This window comes from Megascapheus bottae, chromosome 1 (assembly GCF_031878675.1).
Source record: "Megascapheus bottae isolate mThoBot1 chromosome 1, mThoBot2.hap1, whole genome shotgun sequence".
Taxonomy (NCBI): Eukaryota; Metazoa; Chordata; class Mammalia; order Rodentia; family Geomyidae; genus Megascapheus; species Megascapheus bottae.
Window position 1 is genome coordinate 47,308,515 of NC_143509.1, and position 19,070 is coordinate 47,327,584.

At 36.3% G+C, this 19,070-nt stretch overlaps 1 protein-coding gene across 3 annotated transcripts in view; it reads left to right on the forward strand.

The window, feature by feature from the left end:
* The window catches only part of Lpp (LIM domain containing preferred translocation partner in lipoma), a 641,447-nt gene that overhangs the window by 390,644 nt on the left and 231,733 nt on the right, over nucleotides 1-19,070 (forward strand). For all 3 annotated transcript variants that reach the window (XM_090343772.1, XM_090343782.1, XM_090343791.1), the window contains one exon: nucleotides 13,344-14,000. In XM_090343772.1, coding sequence (XP_090199898.1) covers nucleotides 13,344-14,000 — 657 coding nt within the window. The remainder of the gene's footprint in view (nucleotides 1-13,343; nucleotides 14,001-19,070) is intronic.

Here is a 19,070-nt window from a genome sequence, read left to right on the forward strand (position 1 = left end):
TAAGAAATATGGGGAATGTTTATTAGGCTTACTAGGTAAAACGTTGACCTAGAAAAAGAGGAAGAGAACATTAATAAGGTAACTACAAACATGTGGCCAAGAGCCATCTTATGAAAGATTAACCCTAGTAAAGGGACATTGTTAGTGGACATCTTTCCTAACCCTAAGGCATTTTGAATTGTTTTCCAGAGGTGTCCTTGCATTTGAAACCTGTATTTCTTTATGTGGACGTCATAAAATGGCAGGGGTTGGGTAGTCAGTGAAAGCCTGTGTGTCACTCCAGTGAGTGGCAAGTAAAGGGGAGTTTAACATTTCAGTGAGGAATTTGCATGCCATCCTAAATCCCTTGAGGACCTTTGTGAGACTAATAAAAATTAATAAAACCATATTTGAGTCTTGGTAATATTCTCTTTGTAGCAAAGTTTATGTGAGATTTTTTTTTCTCTTTCTTTCTTGCTCTCTTTCTTTCTCTTTCTCTTTCTTTTTTTCTTTCTTTCTTTTTTCCTTCTCTAGTGGCTTAAACTCAGGTCCTGGGCACTGTGCTTAAATTGTCTCCAGACTGGTGCTCTACCACTTGAGCCCCAGCACCACTTCCAGCTTTTTCTGTGTATGTGACCAGAGGAATTGAAACCAGGGCTCCATGCATGCTAGGCAAGCACTCTTCCACTAGACCACACTCCCAGGCCCGGGATTATTTCTTTATTGTTCATTTATTTATATAAATGTTCTTATCAATCATAGTTGAATGCTTTGGCATATCAATAAGCCAATAATAAGCATTGGTAATATTTAGTACTTAGAATCAAACATTAAATTAGCAACAAGAGATAATATTATGAGCATATATAATTCACTAGATCTTTGAATTATCCATGAATTTGAAACAACTGTTTTGTGTTTTTTAAATTAATAAACATATATAATCTTATTTTTCATCATATGTCTTTACTTTGAAAACACATTGCTTTGCTTTTCAGCTGCATGATATTCCTTTGGATGATATAGTACAATTTCCTTCAGTTTTCTCTTTCAACAGCATAATGTACATTTTAATAGCTCTTCATTGCAAGTTTATCCACTCAAATGATCAATCCAATATCCATTGCGACAGGTTATATAAAAATACACCTGTGGAACTGGGAGTGTGACCTACAGGTAGAGTGCTTGCCTAGCTAGCACTAATCCCTGGATTTGATTCCTTGGTACCACATACACAGGAAAAGCCAAAAGGGGCACTGTGCTGAGTTCAAGCCTAGGAATGGCCAAAAAAGAAAAAAAAAATGCACCTGTGGCCAGCTGCCAGGGCCATGGCTGTAAACCTAGCTATGCACAAGGCTGAGATCTGAGGATCATGGTTCAAATACAGGCTGAGATGCTAGGTTCCCAAACTGAAGGACTTTCCCTGGATCACTATTTTGTTGTTTAATAGGGAGTAGACATGAAATGTTTAAAGATAGTAGAGTGTTCCTACTTGACATGGTTTGATTTCAGAGGGAACAACTTGACACACTGGCACTGGTGTCTTCAGTAGTCCAGGAGCTGCTTGTCTTCATAGCATTCACAGCATTTTATGCCTGTTCAGAAGTGTCGTGAGAATTAATTAACTCGAAAAGCTTCTAAGAAAAAAAACAGCTCTGGGTGCCACATCAGACCATACTGTTTCTGCTATTTCTGCTTCAGAAGTTATTAAGAATAGCCCATTGCTAGCTATAGTATGTGTTTGCAGAGCACAGCACTGTGAAATGAACAAGTGCTGATGTGTTGCACAGAACTAATATATTTATGCCTGCATTTTTCTGACAAGAAGTCTGGAGGATTTGTGTGTGTGTGTGTGTGTGTGTGTGTGCTGGTAGTGTGCCTATACTGACAGTGATATTTTGAACTCAGTGCCACCAGTCAAAATCATGTGTTTTGACTTTTTAAGGTTATAGTTGAGATTGGTTTTTAACACTTCACCAGGTGCCAGCTTCTACTTATAAGGGTTTTTTTTTTTTTGTTTCTTTAGTGTGGAAAATAGGAAAAAATTTAATGATGCAAAATAAACCTTATTTAACACACATCCAATGCAAATATTTAACCTTTGAAATGTATTCTTAAATGTTTTGTTTTTGCTTTGTTCTTTCATCAGTGAATATGTACATAAAATTGGAATAAATAGTTTTTGGAGATTGCATTTTAGAATAATATATATTTCATATAATTATTTTAAATGTATGCTCCTTTGCATATTTATATATGGGAAGTTTGTGTTGCATAAAGTAGATAGTAGATATTTATATATTTTCATAATGTGATTTTCCTATATAGAAGAGAACTATCATGTGAACATATATCTGTAGAACATTGATTCCAATATGTAGTTGTGAAAGCAACCTTCAAAAGCATATAAAATACCTCAGAATTCCCCCTTTGAAGTAGCTAATGCTGTCAATTTGGGAATAAATCTTTCTACCCATAATATATGCATATGTTCATGTGAGCTATAGATGGTACATTTGTCTGTCTCTCTAGGCTGCTCACTTCCTGTCTTCATGACATTGTCTATTCTAAGCACTTTCAATATTTTATGGACATTACATAGCACTTTTACCTTTTACAGCTGGTTTATTTCACTTATTGCTCTGTCTTTCAGGTTAGTAGTTTGGTAATCATGCCAGATATCACTTCTTTTGGAAGGTCAAATGGTATCCCTTGCATCTACATATGCGTATCAGTGGGTTCATCCGCTCATTCCCAATGGACTCTCACATTGCCTCCCCTCTTGGCTATTAGAGATAATGCTGCCATGTGCATCTAAGCATTCCTACTTTCAGCTCTTTTAGATATGTGCCCTGAATCATTGATAAGTTTTTCAAGCATCTTCTTGGAATAATTTTAATGTCTTTTTTATAATTTCACTGTAAGATTATAATGTAATTAACTTAAACAATGTCCATATATTGACTGTTTAAATTTCTCATAATCAGTCACTTAAAATTACATTATGATGAATATTTCTTGAAACTAATTATTTCATGCCATTTATGGCTCTTTCCTTAGGCTGAATAAAAGTTTTTTTCTAATCTTGTTTACCTATCACCAAATTATTCATGGACAAATTGTCCAGATATGATAGAACCAAACATTAATGTAGTATCTGAATGTAAATTATATAATCATGACCCTTTGAAAATAATTGAGTATAAGCCCTGTAAGAATGCTCAGTCCCCAAGTCTAGGTAAAATTCTCTATTCTGCTTTCTCAAAAGTACTTTTGACTGTTCTTTGGAACTGAACTGTTTTTGCCCAAGAAATATTTGTTACTCTTTTATATTTTTTAGATTTTTTTCAAAGGTTTGGACCACAATAATTTGTATTTTTAAGACCTAAATGATTTTTTTTTGCACAACCAATTTACAAAGTGCTTCTTTAAATGGATAGTAGTGTGTTCTTCTAATACTGTACCTATTAGGTCATTTTACAGCTCATGGAGTCCTCTTTCAAGTGAGTAATGTGAATGGTCCAGGTTGGTGGAGAAATGAGCTGTGGTTCAAAACCCTGAATTATGGGAGATAATTTGCAGGAGGAATAAGGAATACAAAATTAAGCCATTCACTTTTCAGAGCCAGGAAAAAATGGTGAAATAATTTTTGAATTGAATCAAAAGCCAATAAGATATTGCAATATAGCTGAAACAGATCATCTTTGTCTTTTCTTCACTTTACAAATTCAAGAACCAAGTGTTTCCTTTACTCATCAATACTTCGTTGAGCACACAACTGATAATAATATGTAATAATTGAGATGAAGCCAAGTAATGATTTCAATTGCAGATGCCACTCATTGTTATGAATTTACTATTTTGAACACTACCATATTCAATATATTTGGCTAAACTGGAAAAGTATTAGCAAAGCAGAAAGCATATTCAAATCTGTACCTCCATTTCTGATGACTTGCTTTTTAATTCCATTAGATAGAAAGTATATTATTTGAATAAAAAATAGTTACATTGTTTACAAGCACAAGGATCCAGAGGCAGCAATGGCTCATACCTGTACCTAGCTACTCAGAAGCTTAAATGTCATGGTTTGAAGCCAACACATATAGACAATTCTGTGAGATTCTTAGCTCCAATAATCAGCCAGATTTGGAAGTGGAGCAATCAGTGGATCAAGTGGTAGTTTGCCAGCCTTGAGTGGGAATAAAACTAACGAAATCAGGCCAGGAGTGTGGCCTAGTGATGGATTGCTGGCCTAGCATGCAGGAAGGCCTGGGTTTGATTCCCAGGAATCACATAAACAGAAAAAGCTATAGGTTGCTTTGTGGCTCAATTGGCAGAGTGCTAGCCTTGAGAACAAAATAAAGTATCCGAAGCCAGTGTCCAGGACCTGAGTTCAAGCCCCAGTGCTGGCAAAATATAAAACAAAAAAACATGAAATATTTCAGTACTGACACAAAATTAATTAATGAAGGAATAAATTAAATTAAATAAATTCATAAAAGCAAAAACAGAAAAATGTTGACTATTCTTCATTCTCCTTTATGGTTCAAATAAAGAGTCAATCAGAGAAGACGTGACTTTTCTAATAGTGACAAATCTAGATAATTTTTAAAGTGCCTTATTTCTTGTGATTCCATTAATTGTCCTCTCTGGTGATATTTCCATTTGCCACCACCTATGTTAGAACAGAAGCGACAAAGTGAACCTTAAACACTGTAATTGGCATGCAAAAATTATTTGACCTCCCAGTATTTGCCAAAAATAAAATATTGAAAAAGCTTAAGCTCAAAAGAATACTAACATTCTGGGGGTCCGCAATCAAAAGTGCAAGATATAGCTTTTGGGCAGGGTATGAAATCTTCAGTTCAATACTGTCACTGTCATGCCACTGTTTGTTGGATATTGACACTATCTCTTCTTTTAACTGTTTTTGTTTTTTGTTTTTTTTCTTCAAGGAGAGAAATCTATTCCCATTTGTCCACATGTCTCTTTTTTAATATATGGTAAAGTTAATTTGGAATAGCACATATATATTGAGTATGTAATATTCATTTCAGATATCCTTTTGGAGACCTTTTAAAAATACTATAAAGGTATTGTACAGAGGAATTACAGTTATATAAGTAAGGTAATAAGTATATTTATTTTTGAATTGTTATCCCTCCCTCATTTTCATCCGTTTTCCTCACTGAATCCCCTCCCACAGGTTGTAAAGTTCATCTCAACTTAGCCTCTAGTATCACTGTTGCATTGGTTTAGCCAATGCAATGGTATGTCACCATTCACCAAACCAGATAAACTTATATACAAGACAGTGGGTACAGAAATCAAAAACAGTGACAACAGGGAATAAACCAAAGCAAAAAGTAAAGGAAAAAAGAAAGAACTGCGATCTGTACACTAAAAACACAAACAAAAAACATATCTTCGAGTCAGTTTCTATAAGCATCATCTTAACTATATTCACGTAGATATTGAGCTATTGTGCTAATAGAAAACTTCTGGTTATTACAAATGAGGAAAATCACGCAGCCTATATTTCTTTTGGTGTGGCTTGTTTTGCTAATTGTTTTGAAGTCATTCTATTTCCTTATGAATGGGGCAATGCCATTCTTTCTGATGGAAGCACAGAATTCCATTCTGTATATATACCACATTTTCTCGATCCATTCATACAAAGGGGCATCTGGATTGATTCTATATGCTAGCTATCATAATAGCGCTGTAATCAACATGATTGGCCTTGTTTGTGGTCTGTTGCATAAATGCCCAGCAGTGTGTTATTGCTTAGTCATAGGGAAGCTCTGTGTAGTCTTTGGAGGAACCTCCATGTTGTTGTCCAGAGTGATTGAACAAGTTTATATTCCCACTGTGTAGTAGTGTTCCCTTTTGGCCACATCTCAGCCAGTATCTGTTATTGCTAGTTTTCTTGATAATGGTAGTTCTTATTGGGTTGAAGTAGAATCTCAATATTGTTTTGATTTGTACTTCATTGATGGGCATAGATGTTGAACATTTATTTCTTCATGTGTTCACACATCCCTTTACAAATAAGACAGTGAAGGACAGTCTGAAAGGAACTTTTTTGACCTAGTGTCACTATGTAACTTGGGCCAGACAAACTTGCTGACTTCCTGCTTCAATCTTTCAAATACTAGGATCATAGGTGTCTTCTATCATACAAAGCATAGAATGTTCTCTAGAACTCTGTAAGCTACCTGGGCTTCATTCTAAACCTATTACTTTTTAGTTGTTAACCTTGAACAGTTACTTAGCTTTTTTAAACATTATTATTCAATTATAGTTCCTTTCTCAGAAGTAGTGTTTACAACATAAAGTAAATATTATATAAGTATTATTTATACATTCTTCTTAAGATATGTGTCTGTTTCCTATCACACAGTTATCCGAAGTGGATAGCTGCAGGAGAAAAAAAATCATGTTTATCAAGTTTTAAAATTATTTGAAACACTTGTCATGAAAATCAGATTGACACTAAAATACAGTATCAATATTCTATTACTCAACCATTCCTCTTTAAGTCATTTTCTGTGGTTTTAATCTATGTATAAATACTCTATGTAGCTTCAACCTATATTGCTAAAAATGAATCATCGTATACACCATCTTTAAAATATTACCTTTGTCATTTTATATCTTCAGTTTTCAGTGTAATTGAATACTTGGAATCAATATGCGATGCACACGTTCAAGTTTTGCAGTTAAATGTCTAACTTAAGGTTTTGTCTAATCTCTCTGTTACCTTAATAAATTCCCTCTGTAATTCGAATCCATTTTATCACATCAACTTCTCACAAAATAATGAACATTGCTATTGCTATAAATGCGATGATTCTAATTTTCCTCTTTTAACTTCCCTCGTTTTCTCTTCAGTGCCTGTTCAAGAACAGCATTTCTTTTTAAATTTTAAATTAAGGAAGTAATTTACTGAATTTGTGGACTTTGGTGTCTAACAATTGTTCAGTATCTTAATTCAGAAAGCATTTTGTTTCAGTACATATAGTATAAAACCAATTGTTCTGAGCCGGGAGTTTGGCCTAGTGGTTAAAGTGCTTGCCTAGCATACACGAGGACCCGGGTTCTATTCCTCGGTACCACACACATAGAAAAAAAAAAAAAGCCAGAAGTGGTGCTAAGGCTCAAGTGGTAGAGCTGTAGCCTTGAGAAAGTCCAAGGACAATGCTCAAGACCTGAGTTCAAGCCCAGGACTGGCAAAAAAAAAAAAAAAGCAATTGTTCTGAAAACCATTAGTCTTCTTTTTTTCTTTATGTTTGTATATTTTTATTAAAGAATTTAATAACATTAATTTTTACATCATTTCAAATGACGTGTTTAACAAACGAGTGTTCAAGAAGGGAATCTCTATATACAATCCCACTTAGTTTTTAATCAAAATTAGGCTAAGGGTTTGTATATCATAGGTACATATTAATTTATGAAATAAAACGTTTTGAGAAATGTACTTCAAATGTGTCACTTAGCTTTTGCCCATAAGATTTTTAGTAAGCATCATATACATATTTGTGGTCCTGTTATATATAACATGGCAATTAGGATGAAAATTAGTACCTCAAAGTGCTTGTTGAAAAGTTAATTGTGTTAATATATTCCAAAAGAGAAATCATTAAACTATTTAGAGGAAGGAAACTAATGGCATCACTTTAATTAAGCTTGCATTATATTTATCAGTTTCTTGATTGTCAAATCAATGAGAGAAATTAGATAGCCCATATGTTGCATGGTTAGTTATTATAAACTATCAAGATGATGCATTTTTCTTGGAGACAATTGCTCACTCATCATATATTCCTTAGATGCCTATTATATGCTATGATAGGGTAAAGCCATTAAGGAAGCAACAGTGAATTAAAAGGATCAATTCCTACTCCAGTTAATGTAGACTCATGCAATACTGATATGTACAGATAGAAGGGAGATAAGAGCATTTAGTGTTCTAGAAGTTGAGGTTGGTTCAGGAAACTGACACCCAGTTTGAGATTTAGGAGATTCCCAGGAGTTAGCTAGCAATACCTGGGCTTTAAATAGACAAGTAATTTCAAATGAATTTTGGATAATCTCTTCGATATAGAGAGATTGATTAAAGAACAAAGCTTTATGGAAGTGATTTGATAAGGGAGGTAAATGAAGTAGATTAAATTTAATATAGATATGTAGCATACAGATCTGATAGATCTGTTCCCAAACCCTTAAGTAGCATAGTAATGTGATAATATGGACATTGGAGGGAAATCACTCTGTAGAAAAAGGAAGTCACTGAATGGGAACAAAAATGTGCTCTGGAGACCATTTGGGATGCTGTTTAAGAATGCCTAATGGTGATGTTTTAGAATTGCAACCATGAAAGTTGTGAAATCGACGTTCATTTATGTTAGGATATGCCCTACACAAAGTAAAAGATCAGCAGGATTGTGTGCTTGAATTTGAATCATATAGGAGTCTGGAGGATTAGTGCCAATGTCTATCAACCTATAGAGAAACTACTGGAAAGGTCAGAAAATCAGACAAGAGCAGATTCAGAGAATGCACACTTTTAGTGTGTTAAATCTGAGAAACATATCGGACATCCAAGTTAAAACAAGACATGGTTGAGTATTTGGGGCACAAGTCAATGTACATGTAGGTTTCAGAGATATTCACTGCTGACATCTGTAAAATATAGATCGTTTTCCAGTTCGTTGGTGTGGTATGAAGGGAGCAAACGGCGACCCACGTGTAGAGTAGGTTCATTAGAAGTAATTTGATACAAAGTTCAGAAAGTTACTTTCTTTCCCATAATATACAATTCAAGTTTATATAGATAATGTACCATGGCATCCCAAATTGATCTATAGAATAAGTTGAAATGCTTCCTAGAGACAGTTTGAGTAATGTTTCATTTCTAATATTTCTCAGCTAGAATGGATGCCAACTGTTGACCTCAGGGTGATTGGAAAGGAATAGGGTCATGTTATTTTTAGAAGGATTAGGGAACACATGAATGACCAGAGAGCAAAACACAGTGTTATAAACTCATAAGATCAATAGTGTCTACGTGAAAGATGCTACAAGACTCAAATAGTTTCCTATGAGTTTGGTACCTGGTATATTGTATATATGTTTATTTGTTTATTTGAAATCAGAAAAGGAAGAGGGGGTAGCGGGAGGGAAATGGGAACAAAAATATGAGGAGTATCAATGTGTGAGAAGTAATGTATGTACTATCTGGCAAATGTAACTGTAACCCCTCTATACAATAAAAACATTAAATTAAAATTAAAAAAGAATCTGTAATTATACTTTTAGTTCTCTATTTAGTTAGATGAGTCTAATGAATAAAGTTGTATCCTTCCTTCCTCTTCTGTCCTTTTTTCTGCCCTTTGAATGGCAAATGTGCCATTTACTTTATACTTCAAGCAACCCATGTATCTCCAATATAGTGAATTTTTACTCTTCTACCTGAATGTAGTCGCATTAGTGTCTAATATAAACAAATGGGAATTTTCCTTATTAAGAATCTTATTATTAAATATATAAATATATATATATTTATACGCTGAAGACATTACAAAAGAAATACCTATTCCACTTTTCCTGTTGTATAATAGAGGGCATAGAAAAATTCATTTGCACCTGCAGAAAAAAATTGAAGTTTATTTTCCTTAGTCAATTTATATCAGTCATAAAAATTTCAGCAGAGAATTAAATGAAAGAGGGACTATGCTTTTCCTTCTTTGATGCCTCCAGTCATCAAAAACTTAAATTCAGCTAGTTGTGGTGGCTTATGCCTGAAATCCTAGCTACTCGGGAGGCTGAAATCTGGGGCTCTCCATTCAAAGCCAGCCTGGGCACTAAAGACTATGAGACTCTTATTTCCAATTAACCACTAGAAAACTGGAAGCGGTACTGTCTCTCAAGGGGTAGGTTGGTAGCCTTGAGCTGAGGAACTCAGGGACAGCACACAGGCCCAGAGGTAGGGCAGTAGCCTTGAGCTGAAGAGCTCAGACTGTGCCTAGGCCCAGAGTCCATTCCCTGTGACTACCACCACCAACAAAACCTTTGATTCATATCTTACAAACTATAAATGGAGCTGTGCAGCTGGGCTAATAACAGGTCTTTCTTGGTGATCTATCTGTCCTTCTCCCACACCCTCCCTCCTCTTCCTGCTCATCCTCTAAAGCCTTTGAATGAAGATATCAGGACACCTAAGGAGCCATTGCTTATATCTAGAAAATACTCCTCAGTGTAGCACTTTGGTGGGGTAAGAAGATTTTCATCAACTCTATTGTGCATGTAATGCAGTGAGTCTGAATATTGTATTTAGCATACCATACTATTGTTTAAAACTAGTATGCATTTCTGTTCATATGCTTCTCTTAAAGTTTTACATACTTTACCACGTTTCTGGTGATGGGGAAATGAGCAGGAATCATTTTAATGTTTTAATGTGATCATTTAAATCATTTTGTTCTTCATGACTAAGGAAACCTATGACAACACTCATGTAGTCCATCTATTCAATTGATTGAGGGAAAGATCCCCATGTGGAACCCTTTCTACCGATTGGATTATTTGATATTTTTCCAAATATATGTGATGGATATATCATGTTGGTTTTGTTATTGTAAACATTCTTGAATTTTTACCATGATTTAATTATTTCACTTTCAAAATCCAGCACATTTAAATATTCTGTTCATCAACATACACACACACACACACACACACACACACACACACACACATATATAATTTAGAGACTTGAATGTTTCTAAATATCTTTTTATGAGATTTATTTTCCCAATGGCAAGTTTTTAGGCATCTACAAAATAGAAAATTATAGAGACTGTGTCCTAGAATGAATAGTGTCTGTCTTTCTGTGCTGTTGTGGGTTGCAGTGTGGGAGAGGGACTGACAGATACAACCACAGAGTTCATGTAGTCATCACAAATGAATATTGGCTGTGGCCTCGAGACAAGGACACCTGGGCTGCATCTATTATGTTTTTTCTTCTCTATTTCCTTTATATCATGTAAGGAGACGACATGGCATACCTGTGTAGCTAGTATTTTAGCAAAATTTTAAATAGCTATTCTTGTTTGTGATAGGTAAAATATTGAATGGCAGATGTCTATAATTAATTCATCTTGTTTTACTAAAACTTTACTAATGAATAACTTTCAATCATCCGCCATCTAGACCATAGCAATTACCATCCCACTCTGAGTCTGTAAATATAACCAGTTTTAACATTTCATGTTGTAGAGCTGATGCTATATTCCTATGACTGGTTTATTTCACATAAAGTTATATAGTCCAAACTTAGCTATGCTGTAATCTATTGTAAAACCTCCTGTTTTTAAAAGACTATTACATTGTATACATATGACATATTTTCTTTTCCACCTGTTGATGGACATGTAAGTTGTTTCCCTATCTTGGGTTTTAAGACTAGATATTCAGTGAACATAAGAGTATTAATATCTCTTGATGTCCAAATTTTAAAATCTATTAGATAAACCCCATAAGAGGGAGATTGATGAATTATGTGGTAGCTCTATTTTTAATATTTTGAGAAACATTTCCACCAAAATCAAGCAAGATCTATGACATTCTGGCTAATACTTGTCTCTTATTTTTTTTATTTTGTTTTTGGAGTGGGGGTTGTTTTTTGTTTTGGATTAATAATTGTATCATAACAGCAAAGAGGGCAATCTCTTATTGTAGCCTTGTTTCACATAGCCCCGTGATTAATAACATTAAACAGAATTTATATACTAGATGGTGCAGCTATGGCTGTTTTTAAAAAAACTTTTCCATTTTTCCTTTTGTAAAATTGAGTTGTTAACATTCCTCATTTATTTTGAAGTCTCCATCTTTTCTGGATAGATAACTGGTAAAAGATTCTACTGGGGTTGATGTTTGGCCTAGTGATAGAGTACTTGCCTAGCATGCACAAAGACCTTGGTACCACACATAGAAAAAGCCAGAAATGGTGCTATGGCTCAAGTGGTAGATTTCTAGGCTTAAGATGGCCCAAAACAGTGCTCAGGCCCTAAGATCAAGTCCAAAGACAGTAACACACACACACACACACACACACACACAAAAGATTGTGTACTAATTTATGGCTTGACATAGCATTCGATCCCTTTTTCTCTGTTCTGTGCACACTCATCATTTTAAAAAGTAAACATCATGGGCCAGGAATATGGTCTGGTGGTAGACTAATTGCCTAACATGCACGAAGTCCTGAGTTTGATTCCTCAATACCACATACATAGAAAAAAGCCAGAAGTGGTGCTGAGACTCAAGTGGTAGAGCTCAAGCCTTGAGAAAGCCCAAGGACAATACTCAGGTCCTGAGTTCAAGACCCAGGACTGACAACAAATAAATAAATAAATAAATAAATATCATTCAGTTTGTTTATTGTTGATTTTGTGTCTGTGTCTTGGATGTCATAATAATTAAACTTTGATATGACCAATGTTAAAATGTTTTTTTTAATTGTTGTTTATTTCCATACCTTTTAGGTTAGGGTGTTATCTTAATATTGACATGTTTGAATCTTTAATGTTTTTTTAAATGATGATGGTGTAATATTGATACTGTACAGGCTTCTGTACTTAGAAACCTGAGTATCAGATTTTTCAGCACTACTTGTTGAAGAAGCTATACTTTCCTTAGTGTAAATTCTTTGCAACCTTGTCAAAAAACTATGTCTAGTCTGTGAATATTGGTTTGAAGACTCTGTTACGTATGATTGGAACAAATTTCTGTTTTAATACCGCATTACTTGAGTGTAATGTATTTTGAAATCTTTCATTTGAGTATAAACAGTTTTATTCTTTATCAAGATTGATTTGACTCTTCATTCTCTCATTGTTTCATCTCAATTTTTATTGTTCATTTCTCTAGAAAAATAGTTATGATTGGGATATTCGTAGGCAGGACAGTGAATCTGAAGATCACTTTGGGTTGTATGGATGTTATAACAATAGTAAGCCTTCCAATTTGTGCAGCCTGATGTTACTTCATTTGCTTGTATCTGTTATTGGACTTTTTTTTAAGTTTTTTTTTTTAATGTACTTGCTTAACTTCCTTACTATTCATGGATATCTGAATATTATGGGTGCCATTGTAAACAGACATGCTTCTTTAGGTTTTTTTTTTCTTCAGTTGTTCATTTTACATAGAGATGTAAAAAAAAAATTGTTAGCCTTTGAGAGTAAGACCATACATATCAACACATGAGTAATTAGCATTTACTAATCTTTAGCCATTTATATATCCTTATTCTCCATTGGCAATAACCTTTATTTTTTTTTCTTCCTCTATTTCAGGGGTCATCTGGTTCAACAGCCTCTCCACCAGTCTCTACTCCTGTCACAGGGCACAAGAGAATGGTCATCCCAAACCAACCCCCTCTAACAGCAACCAAAAAGTCAACAATGAAGCCAGGACCCCAAACTGCACCCATCCCTGTGACTCCAATAGGAACGCTGAAGCCACAGCCTCAACCTGTTCCAGCATCCTATACCACAGCATCCACACCCTCGAGGCCCACCTTCAATGTGCAGGTGAAATCAGCCCAGCCCAGCCCTCATTACATGGCTAGCCCTTCGTCAGGACAGATGTATGGTTCAGCCTATAATACTCAGCCAGTTCCTATGTCAGCACAGGGCCCACCTCCTTCAACCAGAGCTGGTATTGATTATGCATATATTCCACCACCGGAGCCTGTGTATGGCTATGCCCCTAACCAAGGCCGCCATTATGAATCCTATTATGCAACAGGTCCTGGTTATGGGGGAAGAAATGACTCTGACCCTGCCTATGGCCAGCAAGGCCATCCCAATACATGGAAGCAAGAACCGAGGTACAATCCTCCTGGAGTGGGGAACCAGAACCCTGTGGGGATGTATCCAACTACTGGTGTCAAGAAGACCTACATCACAGATCCTGTTCCAGCCCCCTGTGCACAGCCAGCGCAGCCAAAGGTAAGAATTCACAAACATGGAGCCCACTGTAATCCACAGTCCTTAGAGGGCTGGGATGAAAGCAAAATTGCATCCAGGCTATTGTTTTCTTGCATTTATCTTTCAAGGAGAAATCAATGAAGGGTGTGTCTGGTTGCAGATAACTCCTCGCCCCCCCCCCACAACATGGCTGCTATTTGGACTGTGATATAAATAATGGAAGTAATTAGTCAGCTGTTAAGGATAATCTCCTAAGAAGCTCTGTAAAACCTGTTGTCTCAGGAAGATACCTCCTAAGAGAAGAAAGAAAAGAATTTCATTTTCTACCCCTTATATCATATTGATCAATGCATCCTTGTACCAAGGGTGAACCTTCCTCACATGTTGTTTGTGCTTGGTTATTGAGTAACTCTGGGTTCAGCTGGTACAGTGAAGCCGCAGAAAAATAGCTGAGAAGTTCATTGTCAACCCTTGTTGATGTGAAAATAGACATAACTCAACCAATGTTGGTTCTGTGGTGATTGTTGAGAATAGGACAAATGGCTAAAGACAAGGAAGAGAACAAAGTTTTTTGAACTCCGTGCTTCATACTTGCTAGGCAAGCATCACTTAACTCATGCTTTCAAATCATTCTGATCCATCCCCTTTATTTATATTTTTTCACATAAGGTGACTGTAATCCTCCTACCTCTGCTGCCTCCCAAGTACTTAAATTGCATCATCACTCTCAGGTTTCATGGATTTTAGTGCCTTGGCTGGCTTTGAATGTCACTCCTCAGATCTCAACCTCCTGAGTAGCTAGGATTACACATCTGAGCCGCCGGCTTGGTTTTATTTCTAATAATGCTATAAAGGGATTTCAGTTCAATGTGACAGTTTATGAAGACAATGTTCTCTCTTCCATCCTTCTCCTGTTGTTGTTTTTGTTGTTGTTGTTTTGCCAGTCCTGGGCTTGAGCTCAGGGCCTGAGCACTGTCCTTGGGCTTTCTCAAGGCTAAAGTTCTACCACCTGAGCTACAGTACCATTTCTGGCTTTTATCTATGTATATGGAACCAAGGAATTGAACCCCGCTCTTGTTAAGCAAGTACTCCACTACTAGGCCAAACTCCTGGCCCTCTCACTTTGCTTTTTAAAGAAGGTTTATACAAAATAACCAAGCAGCACAGACTTATACTTCATTAACATCATGGTAGTTTTACACTAGTCCTCAAATTATTTAATTTCACCTCACTTTTATGGAAGTACATCAAAGATTACAAATAAAATAAAAATTGTTGTCAACCTTTGTCAACATTTAAGTTCTGTGTTTGCAATTGTGACCTGGCCAAAGAAACATGACTTAAATGATTGTCAAATAATGTTATCAAAGAGAAGTGTTCTCTGACCTGGTCAAGGGTGCCATGGATCCATTTAGCAAGCCAGGCACGAGAGAAAGCAAAATATAACATCGAATGCATTTGATGAGAAATATGGAACTAAACATCAAATGCTGTGTTCTCTAGTTACCAGGATGCAAACTGACACTCCCTATTCCACAGTTAGACCAATCTGTTGATTGAGGGAGGAGAATCAGTGCCAGTTACTGCCTGCATAATGTTACATCCAGCCTTATCACTAGAATTTAGTCTATTATTTTAAACCAACCTGCTAAGCATTATTGAATTATTGTCATTTGTTTATTTGCTTGTTTGTTAGTGCCAATATTTGAGCTCACCGTCTAGGATATCACATTCTTTCTTGGCTTTCTTGCCAACTGAGCCATGCCTCCAGCCCATTAAATGAATTCCTAATAACCACTCACCACAAGTTATAAAACTTTATTTTGCTTCTTGAGTAAGGTAGTATATGTAAGGCGATCCCTCCCGTTTATACAGATTTTAGATGTCAGTGGATTTTGTGTCACTTTTTACACATCTGAAATATTTATTTTTTGATAGTATCATGTGTTTTCACATCACATCCAATTGTGCATCTTGGAGATGCAAAAAATCAAATCACTGTTTTTAATAAGGGGTGTGGTTAGACGGTGATATTTGGCCATTTGTCTGTGCTTTGAGAGAGAGGGAAGACATTACTAAAGGAACGCATTATATTCTGACTGTGGTGGGGGTATCAGCCGATGAAGTGGCTTTTTCATAGCTGGTATTCGAGTAGAACAGTGTTGAAGTCAACAATATTGCACACTGATATAGTCACTGTCTGTTGACTCTGGTTACCTTATTATGTCATTACTCGCTTGAGCAATGAACTCTTCATTCTTTTTTTTGGGGGGGGAGCAGTTCTGGGCTTTCACTCAGGACTTTCTCAAGGGTAGAGCTCTACCACTTCATCCTCAGCACCACTTCCAGCTTTTTCTGAGTATGTGGTACTGAGGAATCAAACCCAGGTCTTCATGCATGCTAGGCAAGCACTCTACCGCTAGGCCAAACTCCTGGCCCTGAACTCCTCATTCTTAAACCAGTACTTGACATCTTTCTTTCACTACCAGGTCACACTAGCAACATTAGTAATAGGGAACTTTTTTGTTTTTTCACTAATGAAAAAGTTACTCTTGTGTCTAAAATCAATGATCTTCTAGTACATTGAGAATTTCTCAAGGGAATATGGCATTTATTTGAAAGATATAAACGTGAACCTTCTCTATATCTGAGGTTAGTTGCTAAATTATCCTATTTTGTTTATAGAAAGGAAGAGAAAGGAAGGCGAAGAAAGAAGAGGGGAAGGATGATTGGAATTAGGAGAGAGAAAGAAATGGAAAGAAGAAAATGAGGGAAGATAAAATACAAAAAAATGAAATGGGAAAAAGAGAGAGAGGAAAAGTAGGAATGGAAGAATGAAGGAAGGAAGGAAGGAGGGAAGGAGGAATGAATCAGAACCTGCAAGGCTTATGAGATCAAGATTGTATTTGTGTTCCTGTAATGTGTTAAGCAGTGAATTTGCATGCTACAAACCATAATGTGTTTCCTGTACCATCTGAGCAGAGTTCCTTAAAAAAATATTGTTATAAGCATATCTTTACAAGGAACAAATGTTCCGTTCTTGCTGGAAATCCTCTTAAAGATATAGTTGAATTTTTTAAATGATGATTTATAAAAGCTAACATGAACTTCATATTTCTGGGTTGTTCAGAGAACTTTTGTCTGTGCATAATTTTCACATCCTGTGGGTTGAGATGTGCATTCTTTGCAATATTAAGATAAGGTGACTCAGCCGATGCTGTGTCAGACCCAGGACTTAAAGGCCAGTTATGATTCTCATGTCTACAGTGGCAAAGCAATTTTAGCACCCATTTACTTATCATAAACCAGGATCCAGTTCAGCCTCAGCATGCTTGCATACATTTATGCTTACAAAGTGTCATGAAAGCACTGTTGCTAGGCTCATAGAACTGATCCCACTCGTCTGGTATCATCAAATCATCAAATCTTCACATTTCCATGGAAAAATCTTTCAGGGTCTAGTCTCAGTAAATCTAACACTAAATGTCCATTTTTTCTAGATTCAGAACAGATGATTTGTTTGCATTTGGATATAAGGCTAGTTGGTTACTTGTTATTTCAAGGAAAGAAGAATGATTAGGGTCAGTGTCAAAAGGATCTACTTTTTCTATTCAGAGTAAGATACGAGGATATTGGCATGGTTACACTGCGTACCTTCTGGTGATATCAAAACATTCGTATTTCTTTGTTGTCTTATATTTCTTCATCTTAAATAGTAGTACAGAAGGATTTTGGTTGAATGTGCCAGTTTATGAGTACATGCTTTGATCAGTGTTTCTGCTTCCATCAATCTCCCCTATCTCTCTCAACCCCTCCCATCTGCTCATGTTACCTCTTCCATTTCATTCATTTACTCTAAAGGGATAGATCTTGGATGCATTGTAAATTATTACTGGCATTTTAAAGAAAACCATCTTTAGTCTGTAATACTAGCTACTCAAGAAGCTGAGATCTGAGAATCGTGGTTCAAAGCCAGCCCAGGCACTAAAGTCTGTGAGACTCTTATCTCCAGTTAATCACTAGAAAACCAGAAGTGGCATTCTGACTCAAAGGGTAGGGCAGTAACCTGGAACAGAAGAGCTCAGGGACAGTGCTCAGGCCCAGAGTTCAAGCCCTACAACTAAACTAAAAAAAAAAGAAAGAGAGAGAGAGAGAGAGAGAGAGAGAGAGAGAGAGAGAGAGAGAGAGAGAGAGAGAGAGAGAGAGAGAAAGAAAGAAAGAAAGAAAGAAAGAAAGAAAGAAAGAAAGAAAGAAAGAAAGAAAGAAAGAGAAAACTATCTTTCTGGAACATTTTATGCTAAGTTACCTTCAATTTGAGGACCAGAGTAACCAGAAAAGAAGTGATAAGTAGGATTGCAGAGAGTTGGCTGTGCATATATGCCTGGGTCCCCTGCTAACATTGTCATCATGGGAGAAGATGAGAGTGGAATAGTTGACTTGAATTGGACAGTAGCAATTATATTACTAATGTATTCAGTTCTTTTAGAAAGCTCTTAGTGGACATCATACAGACCCATGTGGTTCAAACCTCAGTAATGAGAATCCCTTACCTAAAGTTGAGTGTTAAATTCTTGCAAGAACCACAGGCGCTGTGGCTCACACCTGTAATCCTAGCTACTCAGGAGGCTGTGATCTGAGGATCAAAGTTCAAAGCCAGCCAGGACACAAAAGGACCTGAGACTCATCTCCAATTAACCTTTAGAAAATGGAAAGTGGGGCTTGGATCAAGGGTAGGATGGTAGCCTTGAGCTGAAGAGCTCGGGAACAGCGCCCACACCAAATTTAAGCCGCATGACCCCTTCCCCCCCCCAAAAAAAAAACCACAACACTATGTGAATTCCTTAAAAGTCTGTATCTGCAGCAATCTACTGGATCTAAGTGTGTTTGAGTTGCTTGTGAGGATTCCACAGCAGCCTGTGTTCTCATGGACATGGAAGTGGGTTCATGCAATCTGAATCAGTGTTAGAAGAGAAGCACCCATCCAGTCCCCGTATCAAGGTTTCCTCTTCCTCATTACTCACTTGTAATGTGTCCTGTGTTTTGTTTTGCTTTGCTTTGCTTTATGTTTTTGTCTTCCCAGTCCCAAATCCA